General features: G+C 51.5%; 1 protein-coding gene across 2 annotated transcripts in view; it reads right to left on the bottom strand.

Annotated features, from left to right (window-relative positions):
* The window catches only part of COX10 (cytochrome c oxidase assembly factor heme A:farnesyltransferase COX10), a 94,042-nt gene that overhangs the window by 2,878 nt on the left and 66,195 nt on the right, over positions 1 to 24,969 (bottom strand). For both annotated transcript variants that reach the window (XM_006213835.4, XM_072938401.1), the window contains one exon: positions 11,931 to 12,163. In XM_006213835.4, coding sequence (XP_006213897.3) covers positions 11,931 to 12,163 — 233 coding nt within the window. The remainder of the gene's footprint in view (positions 1 to 11,930; positions 12,164 to 24,969) is intronic.

The raw sequence follows: 24,969 nt of genomic DNA, 5'->3' as shown, positions 1-24,969 counted from the left end.
CAGTCACCAACATCAGCCACACAGCGACCCTCCCTCACCACTCAGATGCTGTGGGGGAGGAGGGCAGGCAAGGCGGGTCCAGGGCACCTGGGGTGGGGGGACGTCTGTGCTGAGCTCTAGGGGAGGGAGGACCCGGCCAGCGCAGTATCCCAGGCCCCGGGCCAGGAAGGCACGGCAGTCAAGGCATTACAGGAAGGTCAGTGCGTGTGTTAGGAGTCACAGAGCTGAACGTCAAAAGAAAAAGGTCGGTTTTACTGTATGATAATTAAAAAAAAATCAAAATTAAAAGGGTAGGCTAAGGACTGTTCTATCCTAAAGGGAACAGAAAGCCACAGGGGGATCTTAATGTGTGAGTGTGAGTGTGCGTGCGTGCGTGTGTATGTGTGAGAGAGTGAGTGTGCGTGTGAGAGTCTGCCTGTGTGCATGCATGTGTGTGTATGGGGTGAGGGTGAGGAAAGGGGCATTGGTGTCACCTGACCTGATCTGTGAAGGAACACACTGGAGGGGCCCCAGGCAGGTCTGAAAGGAACACTGAGGAGATGAGATGACAGATGAACTGGAGTGAGGATCAGGGTGGTGACAGTGGAGAGGGAAAGATGTCCTGAGAAGGATTTAGAGGGCAGAAGTGACAGGACGTGAGTGCAGAGTGAATAAAGAGCAGGGAGGGAGGTATCAGGAGCGACCCCTGAGCTGCGGGGTGTGTGGAGACGCTGTGTCTGAGAGGACTCGCAGGGAAATGGGGCAGGACAGCTCCTGAGTGTGACTGGTGTGCTCAGTCTGACATGGTGTGGGGACGTCCACACAGCAAGCTGTGAAGAGGGTCTGGGCTAGGATGTGTTTCGGGGGCTACTCACACCTGCGTCCACCACGGAGTGAACCACACGTCCCATCATTACTTGTTTATTTCCCGCTGGCACATGAACTCTGTAAGGGTTTGTTCATGTTTCTTTGTATCTCCAGAGAGGAGCCCCGAATACCATGTAGCAAAGGGTCCTCCAGCCCAGCACTGGGAGCCCACTGCACAAAGAACTGCTCTACAAGGTGATTCCCAGGTTCCCTGTTTCCCGGCACCGACGTGTGGACCATCAGGCTCCTGCCTGCTCTCCCTGCTTCCTTCCTCCTCCAGAGGGTCCCAGACGCTGTCTCACTTGGTTCCCTCTTTCTCTAACCCCACCTGCCTCTGAGGGCCCTGGGCTGAGAATTGGGAGCTTGGGACCCCTGTAACCTCCCCTGGGGAGCACCGTCCTGCAGACAGCTGGAGCACATGCACCACGGTCCTATTTTAGGTGATGAGGATCCTTTAAGCCCCATGTCTGCGGGGATATTCAGAAAAAGACGGAGAGAGAAGGGGCTACTACCAACACACCACTCTCACCAGGAGGGAAAGCGGTCACATCATTCAGAATCAGGCGGAAAGGGAGTCTGTGGCTCTGCTCCGAGTCCTGGTCTGCACTCGCCGGCCGGGATCAGGACGGAGCCCGGCTCTTAATCCCCGAACTGTATGTCAAACTGTGTGGGCCTAGCAAGTCCTCAGGAGGAAAGATGGTGATTTTTATTCATACTCTCTGGGCAGGAAGGCACCCATTTCTGAGTTAAGCTGAGCAGGCGGCTGCGGCCTGCCGGCTGAACTGTGCGGAGGAGGGGGTTTAAGGGGGCGGCCTTTGAATCCTCAGATCCACACACAGCTCCCTGGGGGTTCCGAGTCAACCACCCTCGTCCGCCTTCTGATACAGAAGGAAAATGACAAAGACTAGATCTTAGGGTCCCTATTTTAGTCCCCCCAATCCATTTTAACCTTCTCTATAACTCTATAACATATATACGTATATATGTATCTGTCTTATTTCATGCAAACACTCCTATTTTAATAATAAAGTGGCAGCTACTATTTGCTGAATTTGTTGGCAAACAGATGACTGGACGCCGGGTCCCAGGTCCCACTCTGGATTCTGGAGAGGCAGCAGCCAGCAAGACAGGGCCCTGCTTGGAGCCCAGCGGGAGGGGCGGGCGGAATGTGAGCAACAGTGCCGGGCGCTACTCAGAGACTCAAAATCGGGGCCCGATGGGCGACTTGGGGTTGACCGCCCGCGGCAGGCCTCCCCACAGGTGGCGTGTAAGCCAGGACCCAGCTCTATGGGTCCCGCAGAGTCCTGGTGTGTGCTCCTGGGACAGCGTGGAGGCTGTGGCCAGGCAGGGAGAGTGAGGCCAGGCTGGCAAGGTCGGGGCCGGGTGGCGTGGGCATCTGCACACCCGGATGAGGAAGAGCATCCTCCCCAGTGCAGCGGTCACCAGGGAGGCTGGGTAACATGCAGCAGGGACCACAGAGGGGGCAGGTGGTCAGGGGGCATGGAGCGTGGCAGACACCGAGGCCTCTTCCCCGGGGCGAGGAACACTGGGGACACGCACCGGTGAGTCTGCTCACGGTGGAGACGCCAAGGTTCTATCAGGCATCCCAGTTACGGCCTCTGGGCCCCCACGGCGAGCACCACAGAGAGGAGCTGCGGGAGGCTCGCTGGTGCCCCCAGCAACTCCCTGCAGGCGTGCTGCTCGCGTCTCTCAGGTGGGAAAGGTCGACCGGGGTACCAACACCTTCTTTTAGAAAGTTGTTGCCACACAGAGACTGAAATTGGTAACGAAGGACTGTCGGGTGGAATCTGAATGCCAACAGAGTGCAGTGGAGGAGGGCTTGTTAGAAGGGGAAATTAAGAGTCCTGGCACCTTAAAAAAAAAAAGGTTTGCTCAGTTATGAACAAACAGACGATATTTTTCTTGACAGCGAGCCCCCTCAGGGAGTCAGCAGAGACAGAAGGAAGGTTGGACCACCCAGGTATGCCTGCAGTGGGGAACAGGGTGACAGAAGGCGACGTCTCCTTCATTTTCTGATGGAAAACTAGCCATCTCTGGACGTTACAGGGACCAGCACCAAGCAGGCCTTGCGCCTGGTTCTCAGAGCAGTGGTCACTTGGAGGCTTTGAGCGCTGGTGCAGGAAGCAGCCCTGTGCCTCATGTCCAGGGGGCTGGAGGGGAGGACGCCCTGCAGTGATGACAGCCCCGGCAGGGGGAAGCCAACAGGAAGGGGCGTCAGGGATAACGCAGAAGTGGGGGGTGGGGTGGGGACAGTAAGTCAGGGCTCAGGAGCTGTTTTGCTATTGAAATGGCTGAGAAAGCCAGTTCAGCCAGGAAACCAGGCCTGAAACAGTTAAAATAGCAGGCTCCACCACAGAATCTTGCTTGTCTTTCTCAAAAGCCCTCTTTTTGGGTGTGCCAACCGGAGTATTCTGTTTTGCTAAATACCTATTTTCAGTTATGTTTCTGCTTAAGATAACATAATTTAAAAAATCATTTGCTTAAGAGCAGCACACCGCTCTCTCTGTGAGAGGAAAGGTAGGGGTTTGGCTCACGTCACAAATGAAAGAGCTTTAGAAATCACAGCTTAGCCTTAATGGGTTGTAATCAGACAACCACTACCCCCACAGTCCTCCTGGACGGGCTGCAACTGCTTCTGCTCGTATAAAAGATGTAAAACAAATGCCCGGCTTCATCAAGACAAGGTGAACTAGAACAGGAAGACTGGAATTAGTCTGGGGGCTGCGGGGGAACCCGCCTTCCTTGTGGGGGAAACATAAAGCGCTCAGTTTCCTGATTCAAAGGCCTCACCTTAGTCTCACCCCCACAAGGCAGCCTATTTTTATTGGGCCTGTGTCCTGTGACAATACTTATTTACCGTGTGCCTGCCCTATGACAGGCAGCCTCTGTTCTCCAGGCCCTCTGCTGGAGTCAGGCCAGGGATGGGGACAACACAAAGGGGACTGCAGCCCAGGAAGGCTACCTCCGGTGCAGGGCTCGTGGGTGGCAAGACTGCAGCTGGCCTTGGAGAGGTCAGGGAAGGCTTCCTGGAGGAAGCGATATGGAAACTGAAATCTGAAGATGGTCTCTGAGCTTCAATCTATTCACACAAACTATGTGTTGTCTGCTCCTTTTAAATGTATTTTCTCATTTTTCTTCCTAACTCTGCAGAATCTTCACATATGACTGGTTTAATCATATCCAGAAGAAACGTCTGCTTCCTTTCTTTTAATCAAGTATTTGCTGATGTATGAAAATATAAAATATGGAAATCTGTGCAACAGGTGGCATGTGTGTGTGTATGATTCCCCGGAGCGAGCACCTTCCTGAGGTGATGATGCCACGATCCCGGCTCAGAGGCAGCTCCCGGAGCACGCAGGGGCCCGTGGCCTGTGCACTTCCCTCCACACACGGAACGCACGGCACATCTCCTGTGCTGTGTGCATGTGAGCAGCCAAGAGCACCCTCGCCTCGTGGCCCCTGCTCCGATGGGGGGTGTATTGGGTGTCTTCCCAGGGACTCAGAACACTCGCAAAACCCCTAGCGCTCATTTCTGCGCAGTGCCGACGGTGGGGAGACTCTTACTCATGGCCCCCTCTGCTCAGGTCCAGAAACGCTCTGCCGTGGCATACCACCATCATTTTGTTGGCAAACAAAGCCAAGGCAACCCCAGCCAAAGGGTCTCCCCACAGGGTGGCGACAAAACTCTCCACGCGGGAGCTCTGACTCTTGGTGTGTCCTCTTCCCAAAGACGCCCCTTTAGAACGGGGTTCCGCGGTTTTGGCTTGCTTCCTCCGCTGCCTGGTGGGCATACATTCAACCCTTCCCACTCCGACCCAAACCATTCACTGCCATTCACTGTCCACGCAGGGCCCTGAAACAGAGGCAGACATGCAGCTCCCGTGGGCCGGGGTGCTGGGCTTGGCCGGCCTTCCCTCCCCGGGACAGTGGGCTCCCTCCCTCTCAACCTGGCCCCGGCAGCCTGTCTGCTCCGTGCCTGGTTCTGTCTGCGCCTTCAGGGTTCTGTGGTTATGTAAACCGGGGGCTGGCTGGGGGAGCCAAGCTAGCCCCTAAACTTCATGGTCACAGGTTTCAAAGCCTCTCTTTAGAGGGTGAACACAAAGGAGCTTGTGAAACAGATCAGCCTCCACAGCGCAATGGACTCTACAGCAGTGCAAAGAAAGGGAAGGGGCCGTGGGCCAGTTCATCAGCCGCGCGGCGACAAAAGGGAGGACAAGAAGAAGTCCTCTGAAAGCAGGACACAGTCGGCACCAGCCGCCTGCCCTGGAAGAGCTCCCTGGGAGTGACCGGGAAGATTGCAGAGGCCCGGCGCGGGGCACGCTGCCTCCCCACCTCCCCGTGCACGTCCGCTGGCCACGTTTCATCTGGGGGAAAGGCGGGAGAGAGGAAGCACATAGACCGGCTCTGGGGACAGTGCCCCCGCTCCTGTCGCATCTCCCTGGGAGCCGAGCATCTGCGGGCTCCCTGGGGAACTCGGGTGCCCCCTCCTCCTCAGCTCAGGTTTGAAGGTCTGCCTCTATTCCTCCAACATTAACTTGGTCACTGAGCAGAACTGCTAGATGTGCGCTCTAGGCTGGGCTGTGTCTACCAGGGCTGCTGACCAAGCCACTATCTGCCCTTCCCTTCAGAGGGCGCAGGCCCAGCTCCTTGAGATACAGGAGGGGAGGGGGCCAGGGCACAACTCTTAAAAGAATGACACAGCCGTTGATGATACGACATAAACTGGTTAGAGTCAACTAGGCCCAAGATGGCGGAAGATTCAACTCCCTGTAGACTTGGGCCTTATTATAGGCTCACTGCGTCAGCTGCTAAATGACACCCCCCAGGCACCAGGACAGTTCCTGGGCTGACGTAAGAGGCCAAAGAGTGGGTGGGGCCCAATTCCTGGGAATCCCAGCCCCTTCCCCAAAATAGCTGGAATAATCCTCCCACTCGTTAGTGCATGAAATCACCCAGCCCATAAAAACTAACCACCCCGCACCCTGGGGCCACTCCCCCTTCTGAGATGGACCACATTCTGTCTGTGGAATGTGCATCTCTCTAAATAAACTTGCTTTCACTCTACTATGCCTCGCTCTTGAATTCTCTCCTGCTTGAAGCCAAGGACCCTCACTTGGCGGGGACCTGGGACATGACCGTCCTCGCTCACCCTCTTCTCCTGCAACACCTGTGGTCCTGATCAACCACGGCGACCCAGACACTGTTAAGATGGGCGCTTGGTACCAGAGGGGCTCTGATCATCCTGCCAACCTCCGTCTCGCTGAGTATTTCTCATATGTTCTTTCTCAGACATTTGTTTTCCCCTCTTCAAAGAGAATAGGGCTCTAAATGTTGTTCGGTTTGCTAATATCCCCATAATGTTCCTTGTTGGCTCGGTCTTTAAAAATGTCATTTATCTTCATCAATCTGAAGCTCTCAGGCTGGTTATGGAAAAAAGCTCCCACAGAAGGAACTCACTCATCTTCGAGTTGGATTTCAAACTGAGGCAGCATTTTAAAGGAGATCTTCAAGAGTGCTTGGGCTAAACAGTGCCTGGTACTTAGTAAGCCCTCAGTAAATATTTGTGGAATGAATGAGTGAGTAAATTCTATTCTTTCCTATCTTCTTGTCCTGGAATAAAGGAGGTAAATAAAATGGAACAGTATTTAACATTTTGTAGTTTACCAGCTGAGACTAAAAAAACTCATTCTCTTTTTGTTACTAAAACCATCCATCTGCCAAATGTCACTTCCTGATAAGGGCGCATTTCTGAGTCCTCGTCTGTCACTGGATGTTGGCTGACATAATTAATGGTTACCACACAGCAACATTTGAATTACAAACCAAAGGCAATTTAGAAATTGACCCTACAAGACAGTCACCAGACCCATTCCATCAACTCCCAAGACCCGGGGTTTATTCAAATTTAGGAAAATGACAGAACAGAATCTGAGCGTTTGTAAGGAGTGGGGGCGATGGGAAGAGAGGGGCTTTGGCCAGGAGGTGCGGGGGGGCTTTAACCTGAAGCCGGAGACGAACGAGACAGTCTCTGAGGTAAACACTGTGGAGAGGCCTAATGCGTGTGGCTCCAGGCCCGGCTGCAGCTGGAGGGCACTTATCTGCCCTGCCCCCCCGGCCCCCGCACCAGGGCCCGCAGGTCACAGCTCTCACTGCTGTCCCCGCCTGCAGAGTCAGAGCAAGCGCTTCCAACCCTCAGCCAGCCAGCTGCCTGGACAGTCCTCTCGCTCGGCCTTCCTGCTTTCAGTTGGTAAGCATTTTTAATATTTTCTGCTAACAGCACTTTTGCTTCCCCCCCAACCCTCAAATAAATAAATAAAGCCAAGTAATCAGGCAGGCAGGAGGGAAGGCCTCCCCCTGGGTCTCAGAGGGGGCGGACACGGGAAATCCACGTGATGACCACCGTTACTGACGCGCTCAGGGTCTGGGCCTGGGCTGGGCTGGCAGCTTAGAACCCGGCACTTTCTGAAACGGAAATCCCACTGAAGGCTGTTTGGGCCGCGGACTGAGAGAGAAAAGCTAGCTGCTTACAGGTCTTTGTGCAGCTAAGAAACAGCAAACACTGAGGAAGCCTAATATTTGTTTAGCTTTTACAATTTCCACATGTTAATCTGTTTACTCGTCTACACCCCGGCCCCCGCCCCCTCATCCTGCCTCGCTGGCTCGCTCGCTCCCACCCCCAGACCCCCGCAGCAGGGTTGGGGGGGCAGTGGGCAGATTCTGAGAGGTCAGATCAAGCATCAAGCACAGGCCTGGACCTACACCACTGGGGCAGCTGCAACGGTGAGAAATTCTTTCCCACGAGTGATGACAAGCCAACAACAAGAGCAACAACGACGCCGTGGGGGCGGGCACCGGAACCCCGCGGGCTGTCCTCACACTGACCACACTTACGGTGTGCTTTCCGTCTTCCCTGGTGGCGGGAAGGCAGCGCCATCTCCTCAGTGCTCCGGCCCTCGGGGGGTCGTGACTGGCCAGTGGCCACCACAAAACCCACAGAAGGACCCAGGTGCTAAGAAGCAGGAGAGAGTACTTCTGGACGTTTCTACCACTCTCCTCCGTCAGCTGTCTGAGATGCGCACGGCTTCCCAGTTTCTGATCTTGTATCTTTCCTCCCCGTCACCAGTTCCTCCCAGACCTTGAAGGAGGCTTCAGGACCCCATCCCACGCCGGCCCTGGCTGCTTCCTCCCCAGTCCTGACCACTGTCTACTGAGCCCCTGGAAAGGGCCGAGACACCGGAACACCCGGCCAGGGCGAAGGTGACGGGAATGCGGGTGCTGGGCGTGTGATGTCCTGGCTGACTGGCGGGGGGAGGTGACCTCGGGGGCAGGGGGAAGGAATGGATCCCGTTCAGTGCAGACGTTCATGCCTATAAACCTCTATAGGTGCTCCTCCCTCTTCTCGGAAAGCACCTTCCCTCCTCAAGTAAACTGGCCACGACTTAACACAGAAGCCGTTCTGCTCCAACGTCTTCGAGGACCAACGTGGGGAGGGCAAGAGAGCCCACAGCCCTCTGAAGATGCCCGTCCTGCTGACACTCCCAGTCAGTTGCTTGTCTGCCTCCCCGCCTCTCCCTGGAGATGCTGACTCAGGTCCATGAGAACTGGCACCGGGTTTCCGTGGTTCTAGGTCTCCCCAGCCCAGCACGGGGCACGTCCTCAACTGACCCTGCACAGCAGAGCGGTGATGGGGGGAAAGGTGCTGGCCCAGCAGCCCTGGCCTCTCACACCCACCTCCCCAACCAGCTCCTCTTCCTCACGACTAGTTCAGTGGAGAATTCCAGAGACTTCCCTATTCCCAGGATGCTCCATGGTGATCAGCCTTTGGTGGTTTCAAGACAAAATGTTTTGGAGATACTACAGAAAGGAGGCATTTTTGGCTGCCTTTTTCTTAGAAGCGCTCTTCCAAACAAACATTTCCCCTAAGATAAGAGCCCAGAAGAGATACCACTCGCCTGGGCGGATAATACAAATGACACTGTGAGTGCATCTCGGATACCATCCGCCCACGCCCTCTGCCCGAATCCCTTGGTATTTCCAAGGCACCCTAACAGCGAGAGCCCTCTCTGCCTCTGTCTGTTCAGATCGGAGGTCCTCGAATGTGGTCCCTAGACCGGGGCGTCGGCATCACCCAGGAGCTTGTTAGAAACGCAGGTTCTTGGGCCCCACCCCAGACCTCCTGAACCAGAAGCCTTGGGGCTGGGACCCAGGAATCCGAGCTTGGACAAGCTTTACACCCAGGTACTTCTCATGTGCACTGAGGCTGGAGAACCACCATTTTGGACTTTGGCCGGTGGCTGCTATGATAGAAAGTACAGTTCTAGAAAATGATAAAAATATATAGAATCATACTCAATTCAGTCCCTAAAAATCCCAGCAATAAAATCTTTCCACCCCATTCTCTCAGAAGCTGCCTTATTTCTTTGTATCGCCTCCTCCTGTTACAGTTCCTCACACATCGCTGATGCTCAGTAAATACCTGGCAACCGACCTTGGAATACCTTTGCTTCTTCATCTCTAAAATGGACGGTACTTATTCACGGATTCATTCACTCATTATGTCATTTATTCAAGTCACTCAAAGGTTTACGGAGTATCTCAAGTTAGCTCTACCCATCAAATCAATGTTTTGAAACTTCTGAAGCGGTTTAAGGCTATGCAAAGCGGCATTACTCTTTCTGTATAAACTTGACAAGGCCTTACGTGGATGATGTGCTCTGTGGTAAAGCAGAATCCTGGGGGCAGGAAACCGTGTCATCATTGTGTGCCCTGCAATGCATCTTTAAGATTTAGAAAAACAGTATCACAGAAACCGCAGAAGGAACTTCTTTTTGTGGTTCTACAAATCTTTCGGGCCGCTCTGCGTCACACCAGTCAGTTTAAGTGGACGAAGGTCTTGTTTTTCAAGATAAACGTGCATTTTCGTGCAGCTTCCTACAAGGTAGAGCGTGGCCCTCAACTCTTCCTCATTAATGAGTTTGTATACTAACGATTAAATTTGAAATGCAGAGACTATCTCTCAAATTTTCAAATAATAATTTAAAATATGCCTGTTAGCAGTTTAGCCAGATTCGGGCTGGGCCTGAACAAGCAAGGCTTCTACTGCTGGTGCACCCCAGGGCAGGGACGCTGGCAAAGCTCCCTGTCTCTCTGGCCTCTGGGGACACAACACTGGCCAGTCTCGCTGAGACCCAAGGACTTCACAGGAAGCTGCCTGGAAGGATGTTGAGGCCTCTACCCTTTAGCGAGAACCCGGGCCCTGGGCCCTGCACAACAGAGGTGGCCCCGGGCTAGGCCGCCCTTACTTGCCTCCGGCCACACCTGTCCTGGGGCTGGAACCCTTCGCCCTGACTCTGGCCCTGGCTAGGGTTCCCTAGACAGAAAAGGAAGTTTTTAGTGCCCTGTTCTTTTTGCCAGGTTTGAGGAAATTGAACAGGGTTCAGGGCTGCCTCCACGAGACGGGCAGATGGCATGTGGCAGGTGTCTAAGTGCTGACGTGGGTGAGAATGGGGCCGCAGAGGGCACCCACTGTCTTTGGTGGTCTACACCTCAGACGTCTGGGCAGTCACGAGGAGGCTCGGAGGGTGCAGGAGGGAGAGGCTAGCTGGGTCCAGGCTGGGGCTGCAGGCAGAATTGAGGGAGGAATTCCACCAGGAGGCCTGGCGGTATACAGGTGTGCTCTTTACACTGAACACGAACACCAGGGGGAAACTCACACGTCGTCTGGTCCGGGGATGCCAGACCCACGTTTTCCACTCTCTCCTCCCTCACCCAGGACAGAGATCACGAACGGATCCCAGTTCTCTTTCCCACTAAGCCTGGCGGCATCTCACTGTCTGCAAAACAACAGCCAGGAACAAACAGAAACTGCTCAGTCTGCAAACGAGTAAAACCTCACCGCCCACCTTCATCTGTTTTACTGCAGTGACTGCACAGATGAAGAAAACCTAGGAACACCTCAGCGACTCCTCAAACTGCTCCATGATCGGGGTCACTGTGCCCCATGGGGGAGGCAGGGAGGTGGCACTGCCAGGTCCAGAGTGGGCCTGAAGGGCACCCAGCTAACGAGCGGGGGCAGGGCTCCAGGCCCAGGCCCCGCCCCCAGAGCAGGGCCCCTCACCACGTGCCGGCCCTGGAGTCAGGTGACCGCAGAGCCGATGAGCCCCGAAGTCTCGGAACTCTGCAGACTCGTGGAACCCCAGCGTTTATGGGTTATTAAAACTGTTCTCAGAGACGGTCGTGGTGAAGGTGTAATCGTCATCTTTGTCAGCTTGCCAGCTCGGAGCATAAGAGCTTTTATGAAACGTTTCAGAAACGCGGCTTGTGGGGCAACGGTTTATGGTTATCAGGCGTTTGATCTCTTATGTGAAAAATATGTACTTACATGTATTGCAGGAAACCTCACCACTTCCTTCCTAAGTGTCGGTCAAAAACACTAATTATTTGACTAATTAGACTGTGAAACTTCCCTTACAGATGGTAAAAATGAGCGATTTTCACCCCACAAATTTAGTTGTGACATACCAGCCCCCAAAATGTAGAAATGTTCCAATGGTTTTATTGTGGACAGCGTGAACAATCTAAACAAATCATGTAAAAATAAATTAGAAACTAATGAAAATAGTCTGGCTCTCCTAAGAGGGGAAACCAGGCTGGTTCTGTGGGCGTAAAGAGCCGAGCAGGCGGCCAGCCCGCAGGAGAGGCCCAGTGATGGGCGGGGCCGCCCCCACGAGTCGCCAGTCCTAACTTGGGGGTTTGTGACTTGTAGGCACTTCCTTTTCCTTCTCCCTGTTGTCCTTTGCTTCCTCTTCGCCTTTCCCTGCACGGTGTCTGTTCACTTGGAAGCTGGGACCACACGGTCTCCCTTCAGCTCTGCCCTCACAAGGCTTCCGCCACATCACACTTGTAAAGAATTAGTACCGAGGAAAGCGGGACCTACTTCCAAGAACCGCAGCTCAGGGAAGGAAGTGCCTCTGTGACTAGTGCTGTTCACACAGCGAGGAGCCCCTGAGCTCTCGGTCCCGGCCCCGAGGCCGGGGGTCTGTGCAGAGGGGGGACACACTCACCGGCATCCAGGCTGCCCGTGGCCGCTGTCCAGCCCATGACGGGAGGGATGGCCCCGACGACGGCTCCGACCCACGTGTTGGCGATGCTGACCCTCTTCAGCGGGGTGTAACAGCAGGTGTACAGGAAGATGTTGAAGACCCCCAGGGCTCCCGTGAGTGGGTTCACCCCCCAGGTCAGAAGGGCGACTCCTGGAACAGCACAGCACGCGGCAAAGGACACAGCTAGCAATGGGCTGGAAGAGAGCGGAGAACACAGAGCCCTCACATTCAAGTCCGGTTAATCCCGCCGTGCGGACGCGGGGCTGACCCGGGGTGATGGTGCAGCGAGCTCGGAGGAAACTGAAAACGAGGAGGGACTGTGTCTGCAGGAGCTGAGGCTGCTCCTCCTGGCTTGGCCAGCTGGAGCCAACAAAGTGAAGAGAGTGGAGGTTTCCGGGCCCTGGATTCGAACAGAGGCTCCGCTCTGTCCCTCCCGGGCCTCCCTGGATGTCCTGGCCTCCCTTCCTCACTGTGCAGGAGCAAAGACGCCTCCTCCTCGCAGGGCTGGCGTGAGGACTGGCCAGCCCAGAGCCTGCTCTGCACATGGCTCTGGTGCACAGCTGGTGCGAAGTGAGCGAGCGTGACAGATGGACCACTCGGAACATGGTATTTAATATTCGGGCAAAACCCACTATCTTACTCCTGGAAGCAGGTCTACCCACTTACTTACACTTTTATTAAAAACATCACCCAGTTAGCAATTATGGATAAGGACAGTGAGTCTGAGGACATCTACTGAAGTGAGTCACAGGCTCGGCACAGCACCGGCTCTGCGCCAGCGACAGCACTTCCCGGGCCGTGGCTCGGGTTATGGACATGGGACTCCCAAGGGGAAGTGGCACAGTGCTACCTACGTCCACTGTCACATACAGCTCTGTGGTGCTAAAGACAGTCGCCAGCCTGATTCTCAACAGGGCCCGCTTTTTAAAGTAGACTTTGCAAGGAATCTTGTGAAAGGCCTTTTGGAAGCTTGAACTGGGTCCACTACTTCCTGCTGTGGGCACGTTTGTTCACTCTTCCCTAAGAAACCTAAGGAGGTTACTAAGGAGGCTGCCTTCTCCTTAGGGAGGCCGCAGTCCACTCACAGCCCCCACCACGGGCTCCCTGGGACGCAGGCTCTGGTTTTGGCAACAGCCAGCTCCGCCAGGGAGGCCATCTGTCCCCGGCACGCGTGCACGTGGCTGCTGCCCGTCCTCACAGGCTGCGGCGCTTCCTGGCGGGAGAGAGTCCTGTGTCTGCAAGCCGGACTGCCTGCCCCTGGAGGGAAGACAAGCTCGGCGGGAGTGGGGCGGGGGAGCGGCAGGGCCCACCGGCTGGAGACCAGGGACGTCAGGGCGCTGGACCGTGAAAGCGGGAAGTGACTCTTGGAGCATCTTGGCTCCCGCTCTGACATGGGGACTGGCACCGACCCAGTGAAATGGGAGTTTTGATGGAAAACGGGAACATACGAGGTATATTTTATCCAGGTGCCCGGGATGGGAGAGCCAAGAGCTACACCTGAGACTCGGTGTGGGTTCGACCCTGGAGGTGACTCTCCATCCCATTCCTACCACCTGTTCTGCATCTCCTGTCGAATACTCCCTCCCGGGGCACCGCAGGCCGCCTGTCCTCCCTCCGTCAACCCCCCTCCACCGACGACCCCCGTTTCCGGGTCTGCGCAATGACCTGCTGTCTCTGCTCCTGCTGGAGGAAGCCCCGCAGTCACAATAAGTGGCCGAGGCGAGAGGACGGCTCACAGCGCGGCCACCTGGCCAGGGCTGGGGTCCTTGCTGGTTCCCCAGAGTGACGGCAGCAACTCCTTACCTGCCTCCTCCAGGACCCAGACTTCCCCCGCTCCCAACCCCCTCAACAGACGCCCTTCCCTCCTACGTGAGAGTGAAGGTTGCCCTCATCCTACTTTCTCCCATTTCTCTCTCATTTGTGAAGGTGAACGCTCAGGTTTGCTCTGGTTTAATCCCCTCCCTGGTCTGCCCTGATCTTCTCTGTCCACCAGCCACTGGGCTCCTGCGTCCTCAGATCAGCTGCTGTGCTGACACTCCTTCAGGTTCTCACCAGCCCACTTCACACTCCAGCATCTCGGTGGAGCAGACTGCACACCTGGTCTCTACTTCCCGTCCCTCCCTGTCCCCACCTGCTGAAGCAGGTTTCTGGCAGGTTGTGACGCACACCATGTGACCTGGGGCCCCTGGCTTCCCCATGTAGCAGACGACACAATTTTCCAGAGGGTGGGCGAGGAAGGCACCTGTGTTGTCTCGTCTCACAGAATGTCCAGAAGGAAGAACCGAGATGGCTAAGAAGCAGTGCAAAACTTAGAACTGCGTTCTTCCTTCAGGAAGGCAGTTTATAGCTTATAAGAACAGATTTTTTTCTTTTTTCTATGGGACTCTAAAAAGCTAGTTTTATTTTGGGTGGGAGAAAAATGTGGCTCATAAACATTTTTATTTTTCCTGAATTGAACCTTGTGCGGGGTGGGGGGGTGGGGAAAGAAGGCCGTTCACTCCTTCTCCAAGGTCTGCGGAAGCCAGTTGGATTCAAAGATATTAGTGTTCTGAAAAGCGCTTTTGGAAAAGCACACATGAATTTAATTTATTGAGATAGGTAATTTTATGGGGAAGTTTAGTTTCTGACCCTTGTCGGACTCACAGAAAATCATGAGGCTCAATTTTGGTGTTTAGGTCAGTGCTCAGGGCCACGAATGAGAACTGAGTAGGCTGGCAAGCCACGTACACAAATGAGGGTTTCCCCAGGTAGCCACGATCATTCTCAGCACCCAGACGCTCAGGGGGCCCACCTCCTCCCTGGTACAAGGAGCCCTGGCTTGGCTCACCCTGTGGGCAAAGGGGCTCCGGTTGCTAATTCTGTGAGGTTTATTCTCCTGTGATGCTTTATTTTTCTTAAACTTATAAAAGTAACACGTTCATTTCAGAAAATTTGGAACTACAGAAAATCACCAAAAAATTCTAAATTAGTTATTCAAAGAAACGTATTGGTTTATGTCTTTCTAGCCTTTTCCCAACGATACGCCTACTTTAAAATTAACTGAGAACACAGTGAGTTGTGGTTTTGTTACTTACTTTGTCTTCAGTTTATCTTAATAATTTCCCTACACCATTAAGAATTAATTTACACCATCATCATTAGCAGCTACACAGTGGCCTTTTCCGTGGATATACCACTATTAAGTCAGTCAGCGTGTCCTTCCTGGACACAGTCTTTTTCCTTTTTTTAAATCAGAAATAATATTGAGACGAGTATCTTATGTGAGACAGGTGTGGCTCACAGCTCTGACCAGGACACACTCTGAGGACGACTTCCCAGATGTGAGGTCAGTCAGGCAGACGACACGCACGTTGTGAGGGGGGCTGACCCGTGCCGCAGCCTGTCCTGTGCTCCAGACTGTATCCTGGCTTACACCCCCACCAGCAGCGTAAGAGAGCCCCTCCCCTGAAGCTGGGTACCAACACTGGGTACGGCACTCGAAACAAACAAAAATTAACAAAGTCAGACAAGTTTACTGAGATAGCATTATCCCCATTTTACAGATGAGAAACTGAGGCTCAGCACAAGCAAACCTGTGGGCTCGTTCCGGGAACCTGGGGCTGCCCCGCCACCCGGTGTGTGGGGTGTCCTGGCCCAGTGCCACTTACGGATGCTCTCGGGTCTGGGGGGCCTGGGGTCTGCAGGCCGCTGGAAGCAGCCCCTTGTGGGTTCACCCCACAGTATAAGCAGCCTAACTTTCTACTGCATTCCTTGAGAAGAAGACGACTGGGAAGCCCTCGATTTTTTTTTTCAAAACAAAGGACAGCCCTGGGATATAATGTGGCAAGCAAGGCAGGTGTGGTCCTTGACCCAGAGGCACTTAGACTGGAGGAGAGACAATTAAATAGGTGGTAACCGTAACCATCCAGTGCAGGGCAAGCCGTCTGGGAGCCTGAACTCGGTGTGAGCAGGAGGTCTGGGGGGACTTGAGAGGTTTCTGGGGAGAAGTGATGTGTACGCAGAGCCCCGATGGACGGACACAAGGAAGGCAAAGGGCAGAGAAGCAGGTTCCAGGCGCAGGAAGTGTCAGAGGGCAGAGATGTCGGGGAGGCCACAGGGAGGCCTCTGGGCAAGTGCAGAGTCAGTGAACTTTACTGCTTCTTAAATTGGGGAGAAAATGCTCAGATGCTCTGCTTTTGAGAGGCAGCCTATCGCCTGCCGGGAGGCTAGCATTCGTGCACCTCACGGGAGAGTCCGCACTAGGCGTCCTTTCAGGAAAAAGGCTCGCGAGCGCGCCAGCACACAACTTTCCTCAAGTGTGCAGCCGGCAGAAACAGCATCTGAGCAGTACGGCGCCTGTAGTCTCCCTTCCAGATACCCCAGAACACACTTGGGGCGTGGGAGCTCTGCACCGGGCGGCCTCAGGTGGGCTGACACGAGGCTGGCCCAGCTGTGTTTTCAGCTCTTGTTTCTGGCAATCTGTCTCTCCCTAGTCTTTCTGGCCTTTTGCGGGGGGGCAATTCTGTCACATTTTACGTACCTGTGCAAGTTAACAGAAGCCTTGTTTGGAATAAGGCGGAGTAAGAGAGTTAAATAAATGAAGGGTGGTGACAGCATTTTGGTCAGACTCTTCAGACGTGATAAAAATACATCAGTCAAAGAAGCGAAGGGTTCTTTTTGAAACTGCAAGTGGGAAGAGGAGGAGCAGGAGTAAAGAGAATGTGCATCAAGTCGTGTCTGGGTTACTGCTTAACGTCAGATTTACCATGAAATCCTTAAATATCACAGTGATATAAAAGTTGTTCAAGTTTAGGTCTTCCAATAAAGAGATCTCTTTTTGACACAGAAAAAGGTTAGAAAAGCGTGCTCATTTCTCATCTCAGTTAAATACAGAGGTTTTCTGCCTTAGTGCTCATAAAACACGGTCAGAGCTAAATCTCAGAGACCTGAAGGGCAGTTTTGTCAAAGACTGATTTTCTCGTTGTTTTAGGTCAATTACTCAAAGTTCTCTTTCTCCTAATCATACTGCTCAGCCCTTGATCCAAAAAACCCATCTACTCTCCCTGTTCTAAGGGTCTTGGAAAGTACCCCAAACCTGGGGACACACACACCACCCCCCGTTGCTTCTCCTTTTATCATTTATTCTTCATTTAAATTTTTGTTTACATTTTTTCCTCACCCTTTTTGTTCCTTCCATCGTTCAGATTCCTCAGCAGTTCTTCTCCATTTCAGGTGCTACTCTGAGGCCTGATTTCCAGAGCAAGGCCAGAAGGAAGGCTCCTAAGCAGGCTTCCTTGGGTTTCCCTGGGCCGAAAGCACCCTGAGCGGGAGGCCCCGCCAGAACTTCCTGTCAGACCCTCTGCACCGCGGTTCTATCTTGAGCGTGGTCTCTGGGCCCATGGCATCAGCATCACCTGGGAGCTTGTAAGGGAGCCAGGAGAACTGGAGGCCTGCCCGAGCCTGAGACCCATGGCTGCATCCTCACCGAGAGAGGCCAGGCCCAGAGCCGCCACCTTCACTCCGCCCCCAGTGCGACTGTGGCGGCCCGGGAGTCGCCTACTCTCCTCTGTCTTTGGATAAACGTCTCCTGTCGTGCTGCAGTGGGAAGAACACAGGACCGTGGGCCTGACAGAGAGACTGCAGGGTGTCCCTCGGGCTCTCTGGTCCCTCTGCCTCGATGTGATCTGGCCACATGGCTACAAGCGTGCTGATCGCTGAAAGGGCGGGATGGAGCTGGCCCGGTGCAGTCTTGGTCACGGCCGATGGTGGGCGATGGGGATGTCGGGGTTCACCGTGCTATCTCTACTACTGTGTCCCACGGAGCATCTTCACAACAAAAATGTTTCTGGGAATGCTTTGATGTTCTCTACTAGTAGCATTATTATGTTCTGGTTTCCGTACATACAGTGTAACTAAGCAGGTGGTTTGAGATCTCCAGTGAGAACTCTGATGTTAACTGTACAAAAGTGGGCAAATTATTTAACCTCTCTGGTCCTTAGTTCCCTCCACTGTAAAGTGAGGGCTGGATTAGGGCTCTTTTGATGGCAAGATTGCAACCCAAGTCAAACCAGCTCACACAAAAAGGCTCAGTACCAAGATCACAGGGAGGGCAGAGGCTTACCCACACCCCACCCCACTAGGCTGAGATGTGTGATCTTCAGCAAATTACATAACCATTGGCCTCAGTTTCTTCATCTGTGAAATGGGAGACACTAACATTACAGAGTTGTTTAAGAATTAAATGCAATAATGTAAATAAAGAACTCAGTGTTCACTAAATGAGCACACGGTGTTCATTCATTCATTCTTTCATTCATTCAAATTTCTCATTTCCTGTAGAGCCAGCCACTCTGCAAAGTGTGGGTATACCGCAGTGAACAATACAGACAGCAGAGTTTAGTCTAGAAAGGAAGATAGACGTTAAATAAACACAAGTCCTATGAATTCTCAAGTTGCAAAATCAGCTACAAGTAAAAGAACAGGTGACATGAGACAGTTATTTAAACAGGGAGGACTTATCCAAATAGAGCTGGAGGTAGAGGCTGACTGACTTGCAATAAATTGTTTCCCCTGATTTATTTTTTCAAAATTATACTTATGGATATACATTAGAATATGAAAATATACGTATATATACTCAAGAATGTCATTTTAAATTATAAACGTGTGATGGCTGTGAAGCATGTTTCTAATAATGACAATTAAAAATGGCAAACTATTTTTATTTTCAATTATAACTTCAACTTAAAAATTTAATATTATCTAAAATTATAAAAAAATAAACTAGAACCAGGAAAAACTAGACTGATCATATGCAAAACTTGTTTTTTTAATGTTGGTGCTTTTGTACGTCTACCAGAGTCACTGTAAAGGCTTCCACTAAGAACGGAGGAATCAGGGGGGAGGGCATAGCTCAAGTGGCAGAGCGCATGCTTAGCATACACAAGGTCCTGGGTTCAATCCCCAGTACCTCCTCTAAAATTAAATAAGTAAACCTAATTATTTCCCCGCTAAAACTAAACAAAACAAAAACAAAACAAAACAACAAAAAAACCTGATGAGTTAATATTTCTGTGAGTGTATCTTGCCAGAATGAATTTATCTAGGAAAAATCAGAAAAGCAGGTGAATGGGGTATGACGCTATTGCAAAACATTTCGAATTGTCAATAAAACAGAATAAATGTATGAATAAGGAAAACAGCACAGTTTGATTGGGGTGGGAGAGGATGGTGGCAGAAAAAGGTCTAGCAATTTTCTTGAACTAAAAAAGATTCTTTTCTATCCGTTCACTCACTCACACAAACAGGTTCACGGCTCCTGCTGAGGGTGGAATGGTGATTTATTTCCAAACTCACATCCCAAACTGAATTACATTTTAAATGGAGATATCTTTCTACTGCCTTTCCTGCCCAAGGCCACTGCGGAAAAGAAATTAATAGAGTAGAGTGAGGAAAATTTGTCAACACATTTCAATGAATTATTTATTCCTCCTTTAAAGTATAGCATTTCTTTGTTTACTAAACATCAACCCTTAGTAGCTCTATTAAAGCAGATTTTTCTATAGAAATTAGGAACGAATGAGAATACACATGCTTTAATTTGATAAATGTGATACCTCCTTATTATACTTAACAGATGTAATTTAAATTACCTGACTTTTAAATAAGTTACTGGAAAAACGTGGCCTTTCTGTTTAACCAATGTGTCAGAGAGGTCTATGAAATGTTACATTAAATCAAGAAAGCTTTATATTTTAAGCAGCTCTGCAGGTAATTGGTTTACACAAAAATTAATCTCATGCTTCTTGGCCATTTTTTCCAGAATAAATGATTTTTAAATTACAAAACAAAATTTTCTTTCTTCAAAAACAAAAGAAAACCTTAATCAAACCAAGTCAATTTAGCTTTAATTTCCTGCATAAATCCTCTGTTTGAGCTTTGACCTGAGTATTTGGGGAAAGCCTCCACAGATAACTGCTTTGGAAATATCTCCCTAGAATCTTATTTAGGGATTTTTCTATTTCTGAATTAGTCTCAAGTTATAGATACTGGAAGGTAGCAGAGGACTGATGTAAATTCAGAATTTTAAGGTCTATGTGAAGAAAATGAAGACACAAAACATATTTTAAAAGAAAACTAATTAGAGCAATTTGGGAAAAACTATCACTTATATATAAAATGATGGTAACCTGTTTCAAAAAAAAAAAAGGACATTCAACTTTAAAACAGGTTTAAGAGAAATGTAAGAATAAGTATGTATTTTTGGCACGGTTATATGCAAAGCCTGGAGACTATGGCCCTACATTAAGTAAAACTTTAAGGAAGAAACCAAAGCAGGTCTGAACTGAATGAGTTTTTGAAAACCAACGGAAGAATTTTATTAATCTTTACGAAGAAAGAAAAGCTCGAAGGAACTTTAGCCCACTGCTGCCCTCTCGGATTCAGCCTTCTAACTCAAGGAGGAAGCAAGTGGTAACTCGTGAATTTTGCTACATCAATTCAGCTCAGATTAACAATATGCTATTTGTACAAAGACTCTGGAGTTTTCAAAGAGAAGATTCCTGTTGTTCAATCCCATCTGTGAAAATCAAGTTTCTGCTGTAAGTGGTCCAGGCTCAGTGTTTTCTCACATCCTTGAGGGCAGGGACCACCTACGGAATTCCTCCATTGCCCCCAGGGCCCAGGGGAGCACCTAGTGCCTGCCACGTAGGACATACATAATATTCCTTTTTCCTGGTTGAGCCAGATGGTTTAATTTTCTGACCCCCACCTCCCTTTTTAATTTATAGGAATCTATTTTTTTAAAAAGCAGCTTTGTTCACCTACATAAGATTAGGGTCAATGAATTGTAAGGAGTCTTTGAAAAGTTTTAATAAAACCCAATTTATAAAAAATGAAGCTGGGAAATCAAACCATGCACCCCCGCAGCCTTGGAGACCACCTGGGAGCTGCAAGCACGTGCAGCCCCTTGAGAGGAAGGTGCAGGGGGCGCCATCCCCTGCACGGCCAGCCAGGGACCCGCGCCTTTGGTCTAGGACAGTGTCTGCAAACACAGGCCTCCACAGGGACCAGACTGGCAATGCCCAAGAGGAAAGTGGGCAGACTTAAGGGAAGGCAGGAGTGGTGAGGACTGTGGGAGCTGCGCGTCAAGTCTGGCCGGCAGATCCCGCGTGGGGGCTGCCAAAGAGGCCCAGGAATCCGGGGTCTCATGTTCAGCTTTTCTATTTTTAAGTGTCAGCAGCTGGAGGAAAGCCCAGCACACCAACAGAGATGCCTCTTCAGGGTCCAGGCTGGCGACTGCGGCGCTGCAGCCTGTGGTCCAAAGGCAAGACCTGTTCTGTGAAGTGTGTCCGGAGCAGACCCACTGCCCCCGCTGCCGCCGGCAACGCTCGGCTCATCCTTGGTGTGGCCGTGTCTCACTCCTTGAAGATTCAGCCTCGACGTGAACACAAGTTCTCCAGGAACATCTTCCCTCACCCCCCCTCCTTGCTGCCCGCTCCCCGCGGGTGGTCTACGCCCCCCTGCTCTCTCAGCACTTCCGGGGCCGCGTGCTGACCCCCTGCTGCCTCGCCTGCCCACCTCCGCCACCACACACTTCCCAAGGGAGGGCGACGGCACTGTTCATCTTTATGTGCCCTGTGCCTAGGGCTGGGGCCCACGGCGTGGGCGAGACAAACCTGTGAACAACAGGCAGAAGGGCCTGCTGCTCATGCAACACCAGTCAGCGCCCACAGCCCTGATGGTGTCAAATCTTTTCACATCATCTTATTTGAAAGGCGAGGAAATAAAGTGACAGGACATTAGACCAAATGATTCCAAATTATCAGTCAAACGTGTCTGCTCCAACGACCGACTTCTCATGCGGTGGCAAGCGATGGCTATGCTGCATCGATGTGACACTTGACTCCTTCTGTTCCTCATTATCAGACACGGGAACTTCCTCGTTGTGAAACAGGGCATGGGGACTGAAGGATCCCCCCTCCCCAGGACTGCGGTCGACACACGTTCACAACCCACGATGCTTCAGAAAAATCATAAATGCTGTCCACTTTCCTCACGACAAGGAGAGAAAGGGATGTCGGCTTTCAGGAAATGTCCGTCCCTCTCTTTCACCCCCGTGGTGACTAAACTGTTGGCTCTTCACGACGGTTCATCAGACCGAACGATTTCATTTCAAGAACAAGGCTCTGTCCATTAGCACATGATTAAGTTGAGACCAAACGTGTTCTTGCCGCCACTTCAAATCACTGGCGAATACCAAAAGAAGAAATGTCTGTACTTACAGAATGTTTACGTTCTTATTCCATCTGCAGCACACACACGCCAGGAGACTAGCGGTAGCTGCCCAGGGGCTCTGCAGAGCTTCGCGGGCCTGGGGCCGGGGCTACCAGCCCAGCCTGATGGCTGACGAGCAGCGTTCATGGCTCCCCCGCAGCCCGCAAAATGTTTACATTTGCTTAAGTGCTTACTGGTAAAACCTTCAGCAAATGTGAAAAATGTCTCCTGTGAAGCTCTGTAATGCTTAAGCTAAATCCCGTTCTTTAAGTTAAGAATGCCAACTAAACAATCCATTCATTTCACTCCAAAAACTCAATCTTCATCATTCACTTGAGAACCAGGTATGGGCCGCCCCGATCCCGAGCGCTGCGATTTATCCGCTCGGAATGACCTTCCCCTCTGCCCTCCTTCCTCTCCCGCCCACGGCCCACGGCCAGGGCTTCCAAGCAGCCCACCACTCTCATCGGGTCAGGCAGGCTGCGAAAACAAATGCCGACGTGTATTATTTCCCTGTCGACTTCACCGAGCTGGAAAATGGATAATCCAAAGGGGACGGAATCAAAATACAGATGTGCTTCCAAATAACAATGAAGGCCCCGCCTCCCACTTCTTCACCGCCCAGTCTGTCCTCATCTGAATCTTCTCTTTCTGACACTCTCTGCCCTCGCCACTGCCAGAGAAGTTCTCATTTGGACCAATTCATTCATTTCATTCAATACATGTTTATGGGCAGCCCTGTCTCGTCTGCTAAGCCTCTCATGCATTTGGCTAATGTTTCCACCTAGATTATAAGCCTTTTGAGCATTATAAACATAAAACTGACAGGGTTGGTTACTTTATAGGGAATCAATAAATTCTTAATGAATTGAATTAAACAAGGGAATTCTTTAATTCTAGAATACATAGAAAAAACATTTGGCCTTGACATTCTTAAGAAAGATTAATTTTAATTAGGAAAGACCAGGAAAAAGGGTTATCACTTAAAAAAAATGTGTAAGATACATCAGAAATTTAAGCCTGAGGGATTTCAAGTTAGATAAAGCTGTATTATCCCTCTGTCCTCTCTAGGAACAGAGAGGAGAATGAATAGAAAACAGCAAACTCCAAGCCTGACAGAACTAGGGAACACTCCTACAGCAGAACCGGGGGACAGTGAGAGGACCCACACCTCCATCCAGCTTGGCAAACAGTGAAGGTCCAACTTCAGAATCTCCTCCTTAAGCTTCGACTACAGGTCACAGGAAGGCTCTGACATAAAGTGAGTGCCCTGGGGGTGGGGGAGGCGGACCCAAGTTAGAAAGTTACCAAGTAGAATCAGGGCCAAGTGCAAGCTCAAGATGTCAGAAAGCAGCCCTGGAGGGAGCGGTCATAGGTGCTTTCCATGCCCCGTCTCCCCGCGCCCACATGCCTAACTGCAGAGGTAAACTCTGTGCTCAGGAGCGGTCCCCGGGGCTAAGCCAGCACCATCCTGACCCCCTGGGGCCCGTCCCTCCAGACGTCCTCAGATGCAGACACGAGAGCTCTTCAGCCAAATGCACTGCGGCTCCTCCGGCCCATCCGCGTGCATCTGGGGCGCTTCCTGAGTGAAGGGAGGGACATCGTACTCACATCCGTCAATGACCACCAAGCCATTAAAGACTCGATAAATAATTCTGCATAAAGGCCCCAGAGCTGAAGTAAAAAGCAGAGAGCCACGGGGTCAAGTGTTTCCACAGGAACGCCATTCGGTAAACAGAAGCTACAAAAGGATGTTTCCATGAACCACCTGCAGGCACTGTGAGGCCGCGGGCTCGTAGGCCAGACCCCCAGAGCTACCAACCGCGCCCCCGTCCCCCGCAGGAGTTAGGCTAGACTCAGACACGTCCTCTCAACATAGAAAGGCCTTTCCTTTCCACGAGAGAGAAGGACGTAAAAAGTAGTATTTTCCCAAATGGTGGACATTTTTTAAAACTACAAAGACTTTAGGTGCACAGAGCCGGCCTTTCATGTGGGTAATCAAATGATAATTAAAAGTGCTGCCCTCTGTGCTCTCCGCGGGAAAATGAAGCAAATAATAAAGCAATTTCATAGATTTTTTTCCTCATTCAATGACACTTTCGCTGTGAAGATTTTCTCCTTTGATTCTCAAAAAAAAAAAAAAAGAGAAAATATCTGTGGCCTAAAATATAAAGGGTATTTTGTTACTGTAATTGACGATTTCAAAAACAGCCAGTTAAACTAGCATCCCTCGTTGGTTACTACGCGGTCAATGGCACTTGCCCCAACAGCTGAAGCAAGAGACAGACGGCAGCTCAGGAGAGAGGCCGGCAGCGCGGGGCCGGCCCAGCCAAGCCCCGGCGGCTCTGCTCGCGCCTCCCTCTTCTCGAGACGTCGCAGCGGCAGCTCCCTCGGCCTGTCCAGGTCAGCCCTCTGAATACAGGCTTCTCTTTTTTCCCTCTTTTAATTTAGCTCAGTGGCTCTCAGACTTCAGTGGACTTACCACTTGAAGAAGTTAATGAAAATAAGCGTCTACGTATGTCTGTAGAATGGGTAAGGCCAAGGTCCGTGCAAAGGCTGGGGCAGCTGTCAGCACAGAAGACCTTCCAGGCTTCCTCCCCAGACTCACTGCACTGCCGCCCGTCAACAAGGACAGGGAGGTTGCTTCACGTGCCACATTGGAGCCTGGGTCTGTGAAGTTGCATAGATTCAACAAAGCATATCAGCCCAAACCAAGTGGGACAGTAAGTCCCAAAAGAGAATCTCC

The sequence above is a fragment of the Vicugna pacos genome, chromosome 16 (genome assembly GCF_048564905.1).
Source record: "Vicugna pacos chromosome 16, VicPac4, whole genome shotgun sequence".
Taxonomy (NCBI): domain Eukaryota; kingdom Metazoa; phylum Chordata; class Mammalia; order Artiodactyla; family Camelidae; genus Vicugna; species Vicugna pacos.
The sequence above is the reverse complement of the archived record's forward strand: the minus strand, read 5'-3'. Positions and strand labels throughout refer to the sequence as shown.